This window comes from Calonectris borealis, chromosome 14 (genome assembly GCF_964195595.1).
Source record: "Calonectris borealis chromosome 14, bCalBor7.hap1.2, whole genome shotgun sequence".
Lineage (NCBI taxonomy): Eukaryota > Metazoa > Chordata > Aves > Procellariiformes > Procellariidae > Calonectris > Calonectris borealis.
In genome coordinates, this window is record NC_134325.1 from 14,808,697 (window position 1) to 14,828,262 (window position 19,566).

At 41.4% G+C, this 19,566-nt stretch overlaps 2 protein-coding genes across 5 annotated transcripts in view; both read left to right on the plus strand.

Annotated features, from left to right (window-relative positions):
- Positions 1-3,734, plus strand: part of LGR4 (leucine rich repeat containing G protein-coupled receptor 4) — an 80,753-nt gene extending 77,019 nt beyond the window's left edge. Inside the window, exon 18 of the mRNA XM_075163290.1 lies at positions 749-3,734. Within this exon, the coding sequence (XP_075019391.1) occupies positions 749-2,025 (1,277 nt within the window). The 3' untranslated portion in view covers positions 2,026-3,734. The remainder of the gene's footprint in view (positions 1-748) is intronic.
- A 7,501-nt stretch (positions 3,735-11,235) lies between these two features.
- CCDC34 (coiled-coil domain containing 34) overlaps positions 11,236-19,566 on the plus strand; it is a 32,008-nt gene continuing 23,677 nt past the window's right edge. The window contains exons 1-3 of one of the 4 annotated variants that reach the window (XM_075163286.1): positions 11,236-11,511; positions 15,324-15,456; positions 19,070-19,177. In XM_075163286.1, coding sequence (XP_075019387.1) covers positions 11,312-11,511; positions 15,324-15,456; positions 19,070-19,177 — 441 coding nt within the window. In that variant the 5' untranslated portion in view covers positions 11,236-11,311. Of the gene's footprint in view, positions 11,512-14,292; positions 14,422-15,323; positions 15,457-19,069; positions 19,178-19,566 lie in introns of those variants that run through there. The other 3 variants (XR_012675764.1, XM_075163288.1, XM_075163287.1) reach the window with 3 other exon arrangements.

Consider the following 19,566-nt stretch of genomic DNA (forward strand, 5'->3'; position numbering starts at 1 on the left):
TAAATAGCAATTAGAAGGATTAGAAGGGTAAGCAGTAGTAGTGACCTTTTTTCCTTGTCTCTCCTGATATTATTTTGCTTGTTGGACATTTTTTATTATTTAAGCTTTTTTAAGTGGCAAAAGAAGAAGAAAAAAAATCATTTTCCCTATATGACTTTCCAAGCTCCCAGTGCCTTTCAGTGACGAGGGTGGGGGAGAGGGCTTGTGGTGAGTTCCTGTCCCTATTAAAGCTGATTAAACTGAATTTGTCGGCTGTTTTACAGATGTTTCCTTGTGACCAAAAGTTACTCCAGAAGGCATGTTTGTGAATCAATTTTTGAGAGAATGTGTTACTTCTAAAAAATGCTTTCCCCTTACAAGCTGGCTGTGAACATTTGCTTTTATTTTGTTACCAACTTTTAAAATGAAGTATGAAATCTAAAGAAAACAGAAAGTATTTAGGTGGCACTAATAAAAGCTATTTTGAGTAGCTAAAAGGTAATTAAGTTTGTTTGGCTAGCTTGTTTACACAAAGTATTCTCAAGTGACCATTCATTGCAGCAATTATTATTTCAGGCATAATTAATTAGTAAATAGCTTCAGCAGAATAGTTTACTTTCAGCTGACCTATTTAGCAGTTGAGCTGTGTACGCTATTCATGAATTAATGAGGAGTGCTCTTGTAATACCTTTTGAAAATCTTGCTTATTAAGGCACAATTTTTTTCCTAAATTGGTTGTCCTTCTGTTTTTTTTTTTTTTTTCTTCTAGGTGCTTTTAAGCCTTGTGAATATTTATTGGGCAGCTGGATGATTCGACTTACTGTCTGGTTTATTTTTTTGGTTGCTTTGTTCTTCAACCTGCTTGTCATGTTAACAATATTTGCATCCTGTACTCCATTGCCATCTTCCAAACTGTTTATAGGCTTGATTTCTGTCTCTAACTTATTTATGGGAGTCTATACTGGTATTTTAACTTTCTTGGATGCTGTCTCTTGGGGAAGATTTGCTGAATTTGGCATATGGTGGGAGACTGGCAGTGGTTGCAGAGTTGCTGGGTTTCTTGCAGTCTTTTCGTCAGAAAGTGCCATTTTTTTCCTGATGTTGGCAGCTGTTGAACGAAGCTTCTCTGCGAAGGAAATCATTAAAAAGGGGAAAAGCAATCGCCAAAAACAATTTCAAATTGCGGCAGTTTTTGCTTTCCTGTGTGCTGTCGTAGCGGGATGCTTACCACTTTTTTATAAAGCGGAGTACTCGGCATCACCCCTTTGCTTGCCCTTCCCCACTGGAGAAACACCTTCGTTAGGTTTCACAGTAACTTTAGTGCTCCTGAATTCATTAGCATTTTTGCTAATGGCTATTATCTACACTAAACTGTATTGCAACTTGGAAAAAGAGGACCTCTCCGAAAACTCGCAGTCCAGCATGATTAAGCATGTCGCTTGGCTAATCTTCACGAATTGCATCTTTTTCTGCCCTGTTGCGTTTTTCTCATTCGCACCGTTGATCACTGCGATTTCTATCAGCCCTGAAATCATGAAGTCTGTTACTTTGATATTTTTCCCGTTACCTGCTTGCCTGAATCCAGTTCTGTACGTATTCTTCAACCCGAAGTTCAAGGAAGACTGGAAGTTGCTCAGGCGCCACATGACCAGGAAGAACGGAGCGGTGGCAATCGCCGTCAACACCCAAGGGGGCTGCGTGACGCAGGATTTTTACTACGACTGTGGCGTGTACACCCATTTGCAGGGTAACATCGCCGTGTGTGAATGTTGCGAATCGCTCCTTTTATCCAAGCCCATGCCCTGTAAACATTTAATAAAATCCCACAGCTGCCCCACGCTGGCAGTGGTGCCTTGCCAAAGGCCGGATGGCTACTGGTCGGACTGCGGCACCCAGTCAGCCCACTCCGACTACGCGGACGAGGACGACTCCTTCGTGTCGGACAGCTCAGACCAAGTGCAGGCCTGCGGCCGTGCGTGTTTCTACCAAAGCCGAGGATTCCCTTTGGTTCGTTATGCCTACAACATACCGAGAATTAAGGACTGAAAAGGCTTTTCGCCATCAGCTGTTCTAATAAAGAGGTATCATGCTTCGTAGACTTGTTGCCTGTTTTGACCTTTCGAGCAGGAAGCACTTTTGTAATCATCGTTTAGTGTCATTTGTAAAGAAGGGAAGCGGGCAGTATCTCCTTGAGCCATACGTTTAAAAATAATTAAACAAATAAATCAATTGCCCTGACTGTAAATAATTGGTAAACCAAATTTGTTACCCAATATTTTTGCTCTTTCCACGCAATAGTGGTTTCTTTTATACAGTTTTTTACATGCTAATGGTGTGTTTCCACGTTGTACTTCAGTTGTACTTTGCATCTGCTGTTGGCAAGGTAAGTTCTGTTGATTTTTTTTTTATTTTTTTTTTTCCTGCCAAAGCACAATATAAAGGACAGCTGTTTAATATTAAAGAAATTATTTTTAAATGTGACTTTTCTATAATTAAGCAAAAAACTCTCTTGCTAGCTTTGTGTAGTGTATTCAGCATTGAATCTCAGGATGAATTTTACTGCAGGGCCAAAAAAGGGATTAATTCTCCCATACAGAACTGTGACAGCAATATAGGAATACCATGTTTGTTTTGTATTTCAAGCCAACGTTCAATTTTAAAAAAAGGTTTTGTTACAATAAAGCACTTGTAATTCGCAATATCTGTAGACTATGAAATAAGCATATTAACAGCTGTCAGGAATAAGAGGGTTGAACACTTTTTTCCAGTGATGCTGCATTACTTCAGGTGAACCACAGCAACTTTCTTCAGTATTATGCAGTTGGGTCACGCTGTTGGAAGGAATATCGATGCCTCGGGGGCGTTAGCAGTGCTGTCGATTCATACAGCTCGTGTCTTTGAGAAAGACTGGCTAATGCTCTGCAGCCTGCTGAATGTTACAGCACCCCAATAATATCTACGAATAGACTGAGATTTTAGCAAACGGAGGGAAAACAAAGCAATTTTGCAATAAAAGAAAAGCATTTTTGCCAATTATTTTACTGAGAGTGAAGTACACTGTGCAAAGTCACTGATTTTCATGTAAATCAGTGCATTATTTTTAAACCATTCAAGTCCTGAGACCCAAATGATTTAAGTACAATCAGTAATCCATTTATCATATTTAGTTTGAAATCTGATTGATATCAAGTTATGAATGCATGATTAAGTAGTTATGTATGTTTCTTGAACAGTACGCTAAATCAAGAGCAAATCCACTGCCATCCCAGTTACTCTGGAGACATTCTCGTTAAGATTTAAAGCTAGATTGCTGTTTTGAGAATTAAACTGTATATACTGTTCATACAATGAATTTTTATCTTTGTATTGTAAATTATTTGATAGAACACATGATGGGAAATGTGGCTTCAGTTCATTTTGTTAATTAAAGCTACCTCCTAAACAATAGTGGCTGCCAGTAGCAGAATGTTTAAAATGTGGTTTATATACTTTTTGCATTGTAAATAAACATGGTTGTATATTGTCACTGTAATAAAAACAGAATCCTTGTATATCAAAATCATGTAGTTTGTACAAAGTATGGGAGGATTATTTACTGTATGCTGTTAATTTTGTAAGCCAAAATATTCACATGTAAAAACAAAAGAGAAGAAAATCAACCCAGAGTTGTTAATTCTTATATTTACAGTCATGAATATTACATCTGCAGTTAGCATGGAATGTTACACTGAAAGCAAATAAAGGGTACATGAATATTGATTGTTATTTATCTCTGTTTTTCAAAAGTTAAGGCTGAAAATGGTGCACATGTAAAATTATTGAGCATAAATAACGTGTCATCTGCTCTCCCCTATATTATGTTGAGAGTTTCGGGAAAGAATTGCCAGCGAAGTAGGAAAGTTGCCAATTTACAAGTGGATTTATGATCTCTGACTAATGCTGACTCTTGGCATGCAACAGGTTAAAACCTTCAGAGAAGTGTTTGCCCTCTTATAAAGCAGTCTCTTTAATAAAGACATTATTACATGTTGAATTTGAGTTGAAATGTTTTTAGTATGTCTTGGAAAATCATACAGATGATGATTTTGGTTTTGATTCTATTTCTATGCTGAGAGTCGTGGGGGTTTTTTTAGCCACAGTTTTGTAGGAATCCCAGTCTGTTCCACACTCCCTCTGTTGGCCGACCCCTTGCAGGTAACGAGAATACTTCAAACAAGAATACTTCTCAAAAAGGACAATAAATGTCAGATGCCATTTCATAATCGGTAGGGAAGGAAAGCCAACTGTCCATTTCAAACAATTTCTTGAGTATGGATTTACTAATTCTGTTTTACACCAGTCTTCACTGAGATGCTATTAAAATGGTCAGATGCGATCCATTTGGAGTTACAGTATTTAATTTATACATCAATATATTTTTGAATTTACAGTTACGCTAACAGTTAATTTTTAATGCAGTCAGCCCGGTGTCTTCCAACACACGCAGGCTTTATCTGCTGGTAGAGGTGAAGGAATACAGGCACTGGCTACTAAAATCAACCCGTCAAGAAGCAGTGCTGCAAAACTTGCCTGTCTCAGCATCACCGTGTGCCCAACACCTATGGACGATCACACAAGGACAACCCGGAGAAATCCAGCCACCAGGTACTTAATGCCTCCTTTGTCATGTCTTTGCTGGACAAACTGATCTCGTTAGCGGGGCATAATGTTCAGACGTTCACAGCTGCGATGGGAAAGCCGTCCACTGAGAACTCGCCCCCTCTCCTCCCCACTCCAAAAGCGGTATCAAATATGTGGGGACAACTTGCCTTAAAGCAAGCGTTCCTGTGTTAGTAATGCGTGCGGTTTTTCGGTTACCTCTGTACAAGTGGCTTTCAGAGCTGTCCCCCAGGCAGCCATCTCCTCAGCTAGGCAAAGCGTCCTAATTTCAGTTTTGATACTCAAACAACTTCACAAGTTATATTCTGGGGTGTCCGCGGGAAATGAATCGTCCGATTTCCTAGAGCCTAAAGTTAGCTGAAACTGTTCTTACAGTGACAACGTCACATACCTTGCTTCTGAACCCCTCTAAACAACTGTTGTGCTGAGCTCCCACACTGGATTTAGCAGACAAAAAGAATTTGCTGTTGACTTTATTTAAAAGAAAACTTACGGCAAGGAGAACATTTTTTGGTTTGTTTTCCTTCCTCATCTTCTGCTGTTGCGAGGAAGCGGCTTCCTGCAGGGGGGCAGAGTCACAAATAAAATTGCCGAAGTTGTTGGTAAGGAATTCCCTACCTTTTCCCCCGGTTAGGAGTAGTTTCTTACGGACAGCTATTAGCCTGCTCTGTGGCAGTATGCTGGTGAGATCTCCTGAGTTGAAATGGAGCCTTTTTATTCTTTTACAAAATAATGCATCTACATAGCAACTTTTTGGTCTAGATCCCTTTTGCCCTTTTTCATCTCTTTCCAGTAGAATTTCCTGTGTTTAATCATAAATTTACTCAGAAATTTCCAAGTTATACAAAGATACTTTTCTCCAGTAATTCTTTTGACCTTGATTACTATTTTTAAGCCTTCAGTTTTAATTTACAGGGTAATATTTTTAATTAAAAGCACAATGCAGTTTATTTCATACGTACTCTCAATTTAATAATTTTTAATTACATAGATGCTTTTGATCTTTTACTGCTAGCATAATAAGTTTATTTTTAGCAAGCGATTTTTTTAATATTACCTTTCACATATCGTACAGTAGAATCTGACCGATTTAGCACTAGAGTTCAGTTGAAGATAATTCGGTAAATAAGGAAATTAATTAATCTGAAATGGGATAATACATCACAAATTACTGTTTTCTTTTCTGTTGCATGCTGTAAGAACTTGGAGGGTGAATGGACACATTTCATATGTTGCATTCATGGCACTACATTACTACAAATTGTCATCATTTAGGTTTTACCTAAGAAATACTAGTTAATGGTCAGTGTGGCATTTACTATAGGGAAATTATGTAGATTTAAGGGTAACAAAATATGAAGTGTCTCACTGGTTTCTGGTAATAAAAGTATAACCTGTAAGTGTCTTTTGAAAATTTCAGCCCAAAAATGAACAACTAAATCTGTTAATAACTGAAGCTTTACAAGAGAGAAGACTTTGTGCAGAAGCGTAAACTAGCTGAACAAGCGAAGCTGTTCAAACGCAGCAGGGCTGTGATCTCCAACTAACGTAAAACAACTGAGTTGAGGAGATCCTGCTATTGATTCAAAAAGAGGGGATTTGAATATAAATGTGTTTCATAGAGTTCTTGCACATTCCCCTAACCGAGAGAGAAATTCTCATCTTCTGAAGGCTGCACTCCTTGAAAGCAGATGGCTCCACATCTGTGATCAACAGAATCTGGACTGGGACTAGCAGTGGGTACAGTGTATTGCAGGGATGAGAATACACCGTGCCGTGAAGGAAAACTGAAGCAATCCCAAGACCTCTCAGATTTCACAGCCTCTAGCCAAGCAGAACTACAAATACAAGCACAAAAATAGCCAGTAGACGAGTATGGGCAGAGCTCGTTCAGCTCTGACACCGAGCGCAGAGCCAAGTGGCTTGCTTCCTCACTGCCGTGCCTGCTGCACTGTTTTCCCCACACTGGAAAACCTGAAGACTCGGGAAGACTTACTAAATTTGACTACATTGGTTCAAATTTTCTTTTTTTTTTTTTCCAGGTTGCAAGTAAAATTAAGATACACATTCTTTTCTTCATAAATGTCTGCTTAGACAACAAGCTTAAGGCATGTTGTCTAAGCCTTAGTTAGTACCTAAATTTACTAAGTTTTTTTTTCAATAGGATTATTTTTATGTTTTTTCTGTGTTCCTGAATGCAAGTGTGGAACTAGATATTACATCTGAAAGCAATCTTATCTGATTCTTTTCATTAAATCTGGCTAGTATTAATCAAGTTGAACTGAGAGGTTTCCTTCTGATGGCTGTTATGTTTCTGGAGACTGAGTTGATCAGATTACTTTCATAAAGAAGAGTTGGCAAGTTCAAATATTTCGGAGTTGTCAAATCGGGGTAGTTAGTGATTCAGTGTAGTTGATTTATGCCTAGAATTTAATTCATTTCTATGTTTGTTACCTGTAAAATTTCTTTCTTGACATCATTTTCTATGTAAAATGGTTTTTCAAATACTGTGGATGGCAATTAGGGAATACTTGTGAGCAATTTGTCAGGAGCGTTTGGATGTTCAGACACGCTGATTGGCATGAATGAACAAACAGAAAGTGTAGGTCTGTGAATATATCGCTCTGTGTTTACTCTGAATTTAACTCCCTGTTGCTACGTAGCTTAAAGTACTCATTCCACAGTCTACATGGTATTGATTCAGTTAGCACTGAAAGACTGAATGCAGGTTTTGTTACTTCTTTGGTGAGAAATTAGGCTGATTCTTCACAATGGTAACAACCATAGGGGTGTGCGTATATGTATTTATTCACTACACTCAGTTATTTGCGGCAACTTTTCTGCTTCATTGTGTCAGTTTGATTTTGCCCATAGGCTTTAGCAGTGTTGGCACTTAATTCCTGCCACGGCAGATGCTTTTTAGAGGCAGTCTTTCCTATTACGGCACTAAGTTCACAGAATTAAAGTTTTGCCATGAAGCATGTCCTTGTAATGTGCCATTTGTCTGCTTGTCAGTCCTTCTATGGCCATAGGGGCTGTGTACCTGAATCTGCAGGATTTTGTTTCAATCGTTAGTATTTTACAAAATTACATTGTTTGGGCTCTTACCTTGCCTGTATTAACTGGGGTGCAGTGACTGTGGAGCTGGCTTGTCAAGTTGGGCAGAACAGTAAGAAGAGGGATAACGGCAATATTATTTTATACTTTCACTTCTCTTCAAAGTTGGATGCTCCTGCCATTCCACTAACGATGCTTTAATTCCCCGAAAAGTGAACTGGCTTTTGCCACCCTCTGTGTAGGCAGTCTCAACGCATAAACTCTGGTACCTTGTCACAATACTAGGGTTTGTTAATAGAAGCCATTTGCCCAATTCCTGTTCTCGAATCCCCAAGGAATTATTCTATATAATAATACAGGGAGGGAAGAGAAAGACTCAAATGTTGGTCTTTGGCAAGAGTGCAACTGGCTGCTGCCTTGCCTTGAGACGTCCATTTCGTAGTTTCTGGCCATCCTGGATGAGCAGCTGTGGGGCTTCGTCAGAAGCGAGAGATGCCCAGTGCAGTGAGCTACAGAATTCCTCAATTCAGTGAGACAGGACTTTTTTTTTTTTCTTTTTTCTATTCATCTAAGACTGTTGCCAGTTTTCGCTATGAAATGGACTTTAAGGTCGGGGGAGGTTTTCAAGCCTTCGTAACATGTTTTGAAATTACCTTGGTCTGCAGCCTGTTGAAATACTTGAGGTTTTCATGCGCGCCATGACGTGAAGCTTTGCTCACAGTGCTTGTGTAGCCATGTAGTAAACAGCTTTTATTATTCTTTTACTTCTTAGCTGCCTGCAGCACATACCCAGACGCTCATGTAGAGCCATAGATGGTTTGTGTTTAACAAAGCTGAGGCATTGCATTGTGCACCTTGTATCCTAGGAATTGAGTCCGATTTGAAATTTTCTTGTAACTTCACTTGGCATGAAATTTAGGTTCTAGTGATATTGTGCTGTTTCCAATACCGGAATCGTCAGCTTAAATTATTTTAACAGGTTTAATTTGTTGTCTGCTAGAGACTGTAGCTAGTAATACTTGAAACTCTATTTGATGATGGTCAGCTCAACAATTTACTGCAAGTGGCTAGAGTTATTTTAACACCATGAATACCAATTTGCTGCATAGCGATGTAGTCAATATTATAGGAGTGCTGAGATCAGAGATGCATTCAGGCCTTTTTTGTATTTTTCAGCTTGCTGGAAAACCGCTCCAGATGATCAGCTGGTTATCAGCACATATTATCGGCTATAGGGTAACGTTTGGTTTTTCCTTACGGGAACCATAATGATATTTCTCCAAGCTGCCAAAAGTGCAGTTCCCATGAGAAGGTAAGCCAAATTAAGAAGCTCCACCACTGAAAGGGGGAGATCCCTCACGCCTCACCTCTGCCTCTCCCTTCCTTCCGCGTTGTGGCCGTGCGCTCCTGGCGCTTGCCTGGTTTTGGCCGCGGCGCTTGTTGGACGTCTCCCTGAGCTTTACCTTGCTCAGACCGCAAGTTGCTTGGCCAAAGAGTTGGATGGTTTTCTACTACATTGGTAAGGTAATGTGGCTCGGTGAAGGGTCCAGCGAGCAAGAGGGAGGAGAAGTATGTGCTCCTGGGAGAGAGGAGAGATGCAGCCCTCTCGGTAGAGAAATGATGGACTCGGGTGCCCGTGAATCTGCAGCCCAGGCACCGACAGCCCATCTTAAAATTCCCAAGCATGATCATTTGGGCATTCTTTAGGACTGTTAATGGTGGCGTTGAAATGTCTCCCACTTCATGGCACTCATTTTTGGTGGCCTCTAGGCACACGTAATGGTTGTGTAGGTTTGATGGCCTTTTTATATCATTGAGCCAGTGAAATTCAATTTTTATGGCAAGTCAATTGCCTCAAATGTCACAAATGACTTTCCCATTTTAGACAATGCATTTTTAATACTGTTGCTTATTTTTCAACTTGCCTATCCAACTAAAAATATATTTCTTGTTAAACTCGCCTACCTGGAGAATCTTGGCAAGAGCAATTATATCAATATAGCAACCAAATTTACAACCACTTTCAAACTTTTATATCTCATGTTAATATCAGTAAGGCTTCTGCTTAGTCAGCCGCAGCAAAATGACTCAATGAAGTTATAGAAAGCTACCCACCACTAGTCAGCGGTTATCTCCTTGGTTATCTCCTTGATCTGAAGGCAATGAAAAGCTTTGGCGATACATATGGTTGCTGCTGATCCTGCTTAAGGATTTGGCTAAAAAGGCGGTCACGGTGGCAGTGAGGTGGGACTGTGTTCCCGGGATTTGGAACCACGATGGCATATTGACGAAGTATCTACTGGCAAACAGGAAAGGACAGGAGTGTATAAAAAAAGATAAAATCTGTTTTATTTAGAACAAATTGTTATAGACTCAGTGGAGAATTAACTGATACGAGGGAAGGGAAAGGACACCATTAGCCTAGCAGAGGTGTATGAAAAACAGAAGTCTTTAGAACTTTAAATCAGAAACACGATTCTAATTGTAGGGACTGAAATGGGATGTTGCAGTTTAATATAAGGATAGATTACAAACTTTGACTTGGCCATTAGAAAATGCTAAGCTACCTTCTGACATACTGGAATCATCATCTGCAGATGAGGTTGCTGGTTCCTGTTTATTGAACTGGTAAATGTGCAAAAATGTTATTAAGTAAGAAGGAACAGCTGTAGAGTTCATACAAATTAGCATACACGAGCATTAGCGATCACTGTGGAGATGACCAGGGCCAGGCAGGCAGGTGTTTGCAGGCCCTGCTGCCTTCCCTGGGCCGGGGTTCCTCCCCCGTCCTGGCAGAGCCTGTGCTGGGAGCACGTGAAGGGCCTGGAGCACAAGTCTGGTGAGGAGCGGCTGGGGGAACTGGGGGTGTTTAGGCTAGAGGAGGCTCAGGGGAGACCTCATCGCGCTCTACACCTACCTGAAAGGAGATTGTAGCGAGGTGGGGGTTGGTCTCTTCTCCCAAGTAACCAGCGATAGGACGAGAGGAAATGGCCTCAAGTTGCGCCAAGGGAGGTTTAGATTGAACATTAGGAGAAATTTCTTTACTGAAAGAGTGTTCAGGCCTTGGAACAGGCTGCCCAGGGAAGCGGTTGAGTCACCATCCCTGGAAGTATTTAAAAGATGAGGCGCTTAGGGACATGGTGTAGTGGGCATGGTGGTGTTGGGTTGACGGTTGGACTCGATGATCTTAGAGGTCTTTTCCAACCTGTATGATTCTATGATTCTGTGATAGACCACTTCACTGGTCAACACAGGACCAGCGGCCGCCGGTTCTGGCCCCCTATTTTCCCGGTGTCCCGCACAGGAAGGCGGCCGCAAGGTGAGGCGCGCCGCGGGGCCGGGGGCCGCCCGCTCCTCCCTCAGGCGGGGTGGCGGCGGCGGCGCCTGAGGTGCGGCGGGCGCAGGCGCGGAGGGGGGCGGGGCGCGTGCTTCGGGCGGGCGAGGCGATTGGGGGAGAGCGTCCCGGTTGCCATGGCGGCGCGGGGGAAGCCGCGGGGGCCGCCGGGAGCGCGGGTTGTTCCGTGCCGTCTGCGCCTGAGGCCGCCGCGCTGCGGTGGCGGGCGGGCGGGAGGCGGCCGTTAACCGCCGCCCTCTTCCTCAGGTGCCACCCGCCGGCATGAGCAGCGGCAGCCGGGCCCGCGGCAGGAGGAGGAGGGCCGCCCGCCTCAGCCCGCCGTCCTCCGCCAGCTCCGAGGGCGAGGAGCCCCTCAGTCCCTCCGGCTGTTCCCCGCTCTCCCCCGCGTCCCGCCCCAGCTCCCCGAGCGGCGAGGAGGAGGAGCAGCGGGCGGCGGCCTCCCGGAGCCGGCGAGGCGATAGGTAACCCCTGCGTCTGGGCCCAGGTTCGAGCACGGAGCTCGGGGCCGCCCCTTGCGTGAGGAGCCGGACTCCCGTACTCGCCTCCCTCCGCTTGAGGCCTTTGTCGGGGACGGAAGATTATTTCACATAAATATAGATTTGGTTGCGTAGATCAGCGCTTTAGGCACCTATTTCCCTTTTTATGGTATCTTGGGAAGGCGCAGGTTTCGGCACTCTTTTCTATGGGCAGTTGAGTATTTTCATGGGTTTGTAAAATCTCTATAAGCTGTTGACCTGAGCCTCAGGGTCTTTGCAAGTTAAAAAGGTACAGCGGTTCCTGTCATCCTTTTAAATGTTCTTAGAGACCAAAGGGCTATTCTGCCTAGTGTATATAGCTGTATCCAGAGTCAGTTTTGTGTGTATGCATTGCGCAGTTCTTGTTCCCGTGGCTTAATTTCATTCCCTTTTAATTATATGCAAACTTAGTATGTCTTCTTTCCCTTGGGATCTCCTCTGCTTGACAGGAGAATAAATAATTCTTATTCCTCCCTTTAAAATAGAAGGGGGAAGAGCAGGGAGTGCCTGTCTCATTCTGGAATACAACCTTCGCAATGGAAACTTCGTAGATCTGTACAGTAACTGATGGTGGATGTAACTAGCAAGATTGAACGGAGCTAAAGTGCCAGTGGGGTAAGGGGAGGACAGCTGAGCTTCATGGGAGTGCAGGGTTCCAGTGTGGTTCTCAAACTTCCATGGAGAACAGCGAAGGAATGTGGATCACGCTGAACTTTTCTTAGAGGCATTTCTTCAAAAAGGTGCTAAAAGTCGAGGGAAAATGTTCAAATGTAGTCAGAAATAGAAGCTTCAGAGTGAAAAGGATATTAGCCAGTTTATGGTCCCTCCTGTTTCAGGTTTTCTGTTGCTTTTCCTTTTACTGCTTCCCAATAAGCAATTTTGTTCACATACCTTGAAGTTCTGTAGCACTCAGTTCAAACTACTACATGTCTTTGCAGCTTGAGATGTTACTTGAAACAGCTCTCAATTTTTGGGCCTGTTGCTGCAGTATTCCCTGGCAGCGGTAAGATGCAACTGAAGACGACCTCTGTTAGGGCCTGAGTTGGAACAATCTCATGAAACTCTGCGGGCACAATGTGTACTTCACTCATACAGACACTGCATCTGAATAATACTGCTGCTGTGTTGTAATAAGTGTCTACCAAATGTTCATATAGCAGCTTCCGTGTATAACTGCCAAGATCTCAAAAGTATAATAATAAAAAACACTTCTTCTTCCACAGCCACTACCCCCCCCCATTTGCACACGCTCTCAAAGAGTCTTTTTGTTGTTGTTGTCCTCTTAAAACTACACAAAAATTAGCCGGAGGCAGACATTTAACGTGGGAAATGCAATATTTGCAAAAGAGAAAGGCTGAAAACAAGGCCTTGTGAAATGGTGTTAGGCATTTTCATACTTTCATTGTGGATCAGTGTTATGTTTGGTGGCGTGGCTTAAGTGACTATATGATAAATGATAATCACAGCGTTTTCTATTACTCAACTTCAGTTCTAATGCCAAATGTGTCTAATTTGATTTAAGATACTTTTAAAAGAAATGTGCACTTGAGAATGTGGTGCTATAAGAAGTCTGTTATTTTAATTACTCTGATGAAGGTCATAGCTGTGAACATGCTAGCATTTCAGAAAATGGTCCCATGAAATTCAAGGTCTGTATGGTTCAAAATACATAATCAGTGTGCCAGGGAGAGTGCGCACGGTGGCGGGGATGCACACTGAGAAGGATTGGGTTCCAGTCCGTGCTCCGGTGCAGTCTGGGAACTTCAGACACAGTACTGCAGAAGAGGAGAAATGTTTCTCCTAACAGTTCTTTATACTGAGCTTGTGTTTTCCTCTGTTTAAACTTCATTTTCTGTTATTTCTTACTTGTATACAGTAAGTTTTTAATTTATTATTGTGAATTTTTTTTTTTCAGACATTAACAGCTTGAACTTTATAATTACTGATACAAGAAAACACATACTAAATATTATTTTTCTTAATTCATTCCTTCTACTAGTATTTTTTCTCAGGTTGGTCTAATATGTCAGCATTATTCTAGTACAAGGTGCCATAATGCAAATCATGCACAGCAAAAGAATGTATTGAGGAAGTATCCCTGCCCAAAATGTCAAGTCTGGACAACGTTGCGTTGGTTTCCTGAATTTGAATGCATAATACTTTTATCCTTATCTTTAATAAACTTTCAGAGAGTTATTTTCTAACAAAATGTGTTATTATGCATTCTTAAGCTGCATCCCTTGTTATATGTACCTGTTTAAAAACTGTCTCTATTAAATTTTTGATCTTTGTTAACGCTGTAGCATAAAAACCCTAGGGTGCAGCAGAATGTGTTGGACAGCGCTGGGTTTGGAAGTGCTTGGCCTGTGCTGCTTCTGTCCATGCATTGTCTGTGTGTCAGGCTGTCCTGTCAGTTCCGTTGGGCAGCACAGTATAAAGAGGGTTGGGGGCTGATTTTGTGTAGGGAAAACAACCCTTTTCCAGGTTAGTTTCAGCGTGAATCGGTTCCCCTGGACATGTCATGGCTTGACCAGCGAACAGTCATGTTAGCGCACACACATGTGGGTAACAACAATGGAGAAGAGTGGGACAAAACTCCTCAGCACTGACATTGTCCCCGAGTGCTTTGTATCACAGAAATATATTCTAAAGATCACTGGGACGTAAAATGTTTTGCAACATTGCTGTTCCCTGTGAATGCATAATACTTTCATATTGATAAAAAACGGATATCTTATGCTTAAAAGATTTATTTCAGGAGCATTAACATAATATGCTTGTTTCGATGCGTCTTCTGTACCTTGAATTCAGCAAACAGAATTACTCACTCACTCACATAGTGGAGTATGTATGTAGGTAGGTATTTCCAGAGCCCGTACATCCATATAAAATGCTAAAGTGAAGTCTAGTTTCACTGTTCTGTAGTTAAAAAAAATTCTGTATAAGATAGAAGAAATCTTATAAAGAAATCTATTGGCATGTTTTCAGTTTTCATTGACTTAGAGCCTAATATACTTATGAGATAGTACAGTATAGAATATTATAAAAGAGATTTCTGGCCTGGGGCTAGGATTGCTGCATTATTCATGAGTAAAGAAGTTATAAGTGAGTTATGCAAGGTATCCTATTAAAAGTCTAATAGAACCTTGTATAATATCATCATATATTGTGTGCAAGCTGTATTTCTTAAGTATGTTTCCTGTGAAAGCTTTTTAGGGTAGAAAACTTTACTATTAGAGTGAATGGATTCTTAACGCTGAGGTTGCTTGATACCACGAATCCAATTCTATAGGACTTGAAAGAATTAAAAATATTCCTGATTATCCTTTGCTCGTGCTAAAGGCTACCTGATATATGGAGCCTCTCTGTGACCAAAGACAGGGTGTTAATGTTAAATCTCCAGTTTCCCTTGGTTTCCATATGTAAGAAGGAAGGTGACATTTTGATATTTCTGGTGTTAGTTTTTGTTTAGTTTGTAAAAGGTAGTGCTTGAATCTGTTTCACAGTTTGGAACAGAGGGGAAAAAAAAATCACGAACAAACTAGAATTTAATAAGTAGAACGTAAGGGAGGATGGTTGGAGGTGCACTATAAATGCCATTTATCTATTCTGGAGATTATTAAGCAAGTACAAAAATGATGTCGTCGTCACAATATGCCATAAAAGAAATGTCATTTTTCAAGGCAGTAGCACTGCTTAACTTTTCAATCAAATATATTACAGATAATATTCTTTTACATTTCTTGTTTTTAATTCAGGAAGGCTGAAAACTCTGAAGTAGCAGGGGGGAAAGAAGAGTCACCTTTGAAAGATGATCTTTCACCATGGGAAGAATGGTTCATTGGCAAAGAGAAGGAACTACGTGCCCGCTTACAAGCTAGAGCCGCAGAGGTGAATACATCCGATTGGCTTGATGTTAAGTCTAATAGAAGATAGCAAGCACAGGAATTTTTTTTTTCTTTTGGTTGTGGAAACACGAGTAGTTTTGTCTGTTATTTTTTAGTGTCTCGGGCTTCCATAGTGTTTGTATTTGACGATGTTGACATGATTCATTCTACGTGCATTCTCTTTTGCTAAATGTTACGCTTCATTGAAGTGGTGCTGTATAATATTTTGCTTATCCAACTGTCAGGTAATGGTTCGAGTTTAAAGGATTAAAACTTGTATATAATTGGTACCTTGATTTTCATCATGGGTACATACGCCTGCATGTAGGTAGTAAAACACGACAGGGCGTGTGCTGGATGTAAGTACGCCAAGCTACTTGGTTAGATATGAGGCATAGCGTTGTTACCCACTTAGTGTGTAGTTATACAACTGTTTGGTGTCCTTTCCCAGGATAGGTTTCCCTTTCCCAGCATTTTTTTTCCCTCCTTGTATCTTTTGCCCCCTTGTAAATGAACAGTTCTTGAATACTGGGGCTGCAGCAGAATTAAGTGAGAGCGCTATATCTTTTCTTGATTAATATGTGTGGTGGGTTGACCCTGGCTGGATGCCAGGTGCCCACCAAGCCGCTCTATCACTGCTCTCCTCAGCTGGACAGGGGAGAGAAAGTATAACGAAAGGCTTATGGGTTGGATAAGGACAGGGAGATCTACTCACCAATTACTGTCATGGGCAAAACAGACTCGACTCACAGAAATTAGCTTAATTTATTACCAATCAAATCAGAGTAGGATAATGAGAAATAAAACTAAATCTTAAAAACACCTTCCCCCCACCCCTCCCTTCTTTCCGGGCTCAACTTCACTCCCAATTTTCTCTGCCTCCTCCCTCGCAGGGGGACGGGGAATGGGGGTTGCAGCCAGTGCATCACACGTTGTCTCTGCCGCTCCTTCCTCCTCAGGGGGAGGACTCCTCACACTCTTCTCCTGCTCCAGCGTGGGGTCCCTCCCACGGGAGACAGTCCTTCATGAACTTCTCCAATGTGGGTCCTTTCCATGGGCTGCAGTTCTTCACGAACTGCTCCAGCGTGGGTCCCTTCCACGGAGTGCAGTCCGTCAGGAACAGACTGCTCCAGCATGGGTCCCCCAGAGGGTCACAAGTCCTGCCAGCAAACCTGCTCCAGCGTGGGGCTCCTCTCTCCACAGGGCCACAGGTCCTGCCAGGAGCCTGCTCCAGCACGAGCTTGCTTCCCACAGGGTCACAGCCTCCTTTGGGCATCCGCCTGCTCTGGCATGGGGACCTCCAGGGGCTGCAGGTGGACATCTGCTCCACTGTGGACCTCCATGGGCTGCAGGGGGACAGCCTGCCTCACCATGGTCTTCACCATGGGCTGCAGGGGAATCTGCTCCGGTGCCTGGAGCACCTCCTCCCCCTCCTTCTTCACTGACCTTGGTGTCTGCAGAGTTGTTTCTCTCGCATATTCTCACTCTTCTCTCCGGATGCAGTTGCGCAGTTTTTTCCCCCTTCTGAACTATGGTATCCCAGAGGCACTACCGCCGTCACTGATGGGCTCGGCCTTGGCCAGCAGCGGGTCCATCTTGGAGCTGGCTGGCATTGGCTCTGTCGGACATAGGGGAAGCTTCTAGCAGCTTCTCACAGAAGCCACCCCTGTAGCCCCCCCACTACCAAAACGTTGCCCTGCAAACCCAATACAAGATGTTTGTAATTGCAGTTGATTAAATGATACTGTTGTTTAAAATCAAATTGGAAATATTGGGTAGTGGTTAGAACAATCACATCAAAGTTAGATCATTTCTCACTTTAGTTACTGATTTACTATTTGACCTTGAGCAATGTCCTAACCTTTCTGTGATTCACTTTATCTGTAAAGTGAATGTAACATACAGCTGTTTTATGTGGGCTACCTCATGTTGTTTATAAAACACCCACCGCTGGAAGGTTCTGGAACAGTCTTTTAGAGGTCAGCATAACACCAAAACAGTTTGTTAAACTTGAGGAATATGTTCTGATCCGTTAATATTCACCACATGTTTCATGACTTCCCCTTTAGATTCCAGTTTGGTAATAGTCTCTCTCTATTTTGATTTTTTAAGTACAAAAAATGAGCCAAAGTAATTTCTGGTGTCATGTAGAAAATGTGGTTTGTGTATGGACTTCTCCTGTGGTCCTGATGAGGAACCAAAGCAATTTATTCTTTTGTATCACACAATAGCATTTATACAGTACTAAATGTAATCTAGAAGATGTCTCTCTTAACTATATATTAAGAGCACTCATAGGACAAGCATTACTTAAACCCATGTAGGAATCGATGGAATAGGTAAATGTTTTATTTTTAATTTGTAAGATTTTGAAAACAAAATGTTAAACTGCAATGTAGGCAACTCAAATAGCTTATATCGAGGGAAAAAATACAATCAACCTTTTTGTAAGATGCCAGAAGAGAACAAAGTATGTGATAGTGATATAGAAATGTATTACTATATTTGCATATAACAAGTATTCTAAAGTGATATCCTAAGAAACAACTGTGAAGTCCCAGATCTTTTGCTGACAGTAGCACCGAGTCTGCCCTGAATGTCAGAAATGTAAATAAACGTTTGGAGTGGATAGTGGATGGGGTCTTCTAAGGTACTTACGGTGCCATCACCCTTTACTGAAACAAGGATCCCTGCAATACAGATGTCTCAGAACTCAAAGGAGGTGTTAGTTGCTGTAACTTTGCCTCAATACAGCAACAACTATATTTTCAAACTATGTGAGTGTTTTCTTTGAGCTCTCTGTAGCCTCCTATTTTTCCTTGATGTCTTACTAAATTGAAATTCCATGTCATAAGAAGAGGGGGTTCTCTCTGAAACTGACTGCAGTGTAGGGACCATAAAATCAGTTTAATGGAAATAACTCCATCTATCTATGTTTGAAGGTATGAATTTTCATTCAAAAGTAGCACTTTGTGCTAAGCTAGACATCTCAAATTGTCATGTTAGACATGTTTTTTCTTTATTGATTCATTTCCTTGGAGAGATATAAGCGATTGCATATATACTGTATGTCCTATAAAGATACTTCGGAATTTCTTCTCTCATCCTCAAAATAAAGCTCCTGTTTCAAAGTTTGCTAAAATCTGCAATAATTTTGTCTTTAATAAGCTTTGGGTTAAAACCTAAGGTTCCTGTAGTTCTGGTACTAAAAATCACAAGTGAGTAATATTTCATTCAGCTTTTGATGCCTTCCTGAATGCAGAGCAGTACACCGTGTAAATTTTAAGTATTGTAGAAAGTACTGCTGCAAATTAAGATTCCACTGACTGAAGGGGCATTTATATAAGGTGAGGAATGATTTGTTATGTTGCATTGTTTCCAAAGCCTAATTAAAATATGTATTTCCAGTTCATATTCTAAAAATTATACATTTCCATTGATTGTATTTCATAATATTTCTGTGTTGACTGTCATCCATCTTTTCCAAAATCTTAATGAAGAAAAAATTTCAAAATCTAATGCTTACGTTGTTTTAACTGCGGCACTATTTCCAGTATTGAGTGTATTGGTGTAGATGGTCGCCACAGATTTAATATGTATACTTTTTCTTTAATTAGGAAATGAATATACAGCTTGAGAAGATGAAGCAAAAGCAAGAATGTGAAAGGAGGAAAAGGGTAGCTGAAGAGAAGCACAAGGAATGGGTCCAAAAAAAGAGAGAAGAGGTAAATATTGCTTTGGCTGCAAATATTCTAGCACATACCATGCTTAAGTAAACCTATGTAAAATTTACTTAGACTATTTGGACAACCATGTTTTCAGTTTGCTGAATGAATGGCTGTTTTAATTGAAAATTATAAAACCACGCCAACACAGTTAAACATTTTTCCAAGACTGATTTCTTTTTTTTTTTTCAGTAAGATATAAAGAGATTTGTTTTCTGAATAGTCAGATAACTGACAATTGGCCTACATCTTGTGCAGTAGCCTTCTGCTAATTATAGCTGGGGTTCTAGTCTTCAGTATACCCTACTCTTTCTGACTTCCTAGGTTCAATGCCCAAGCATTTTGGATAAAGTGTGCATCTTGACTGTCTGCAATGTTTTATACACCAA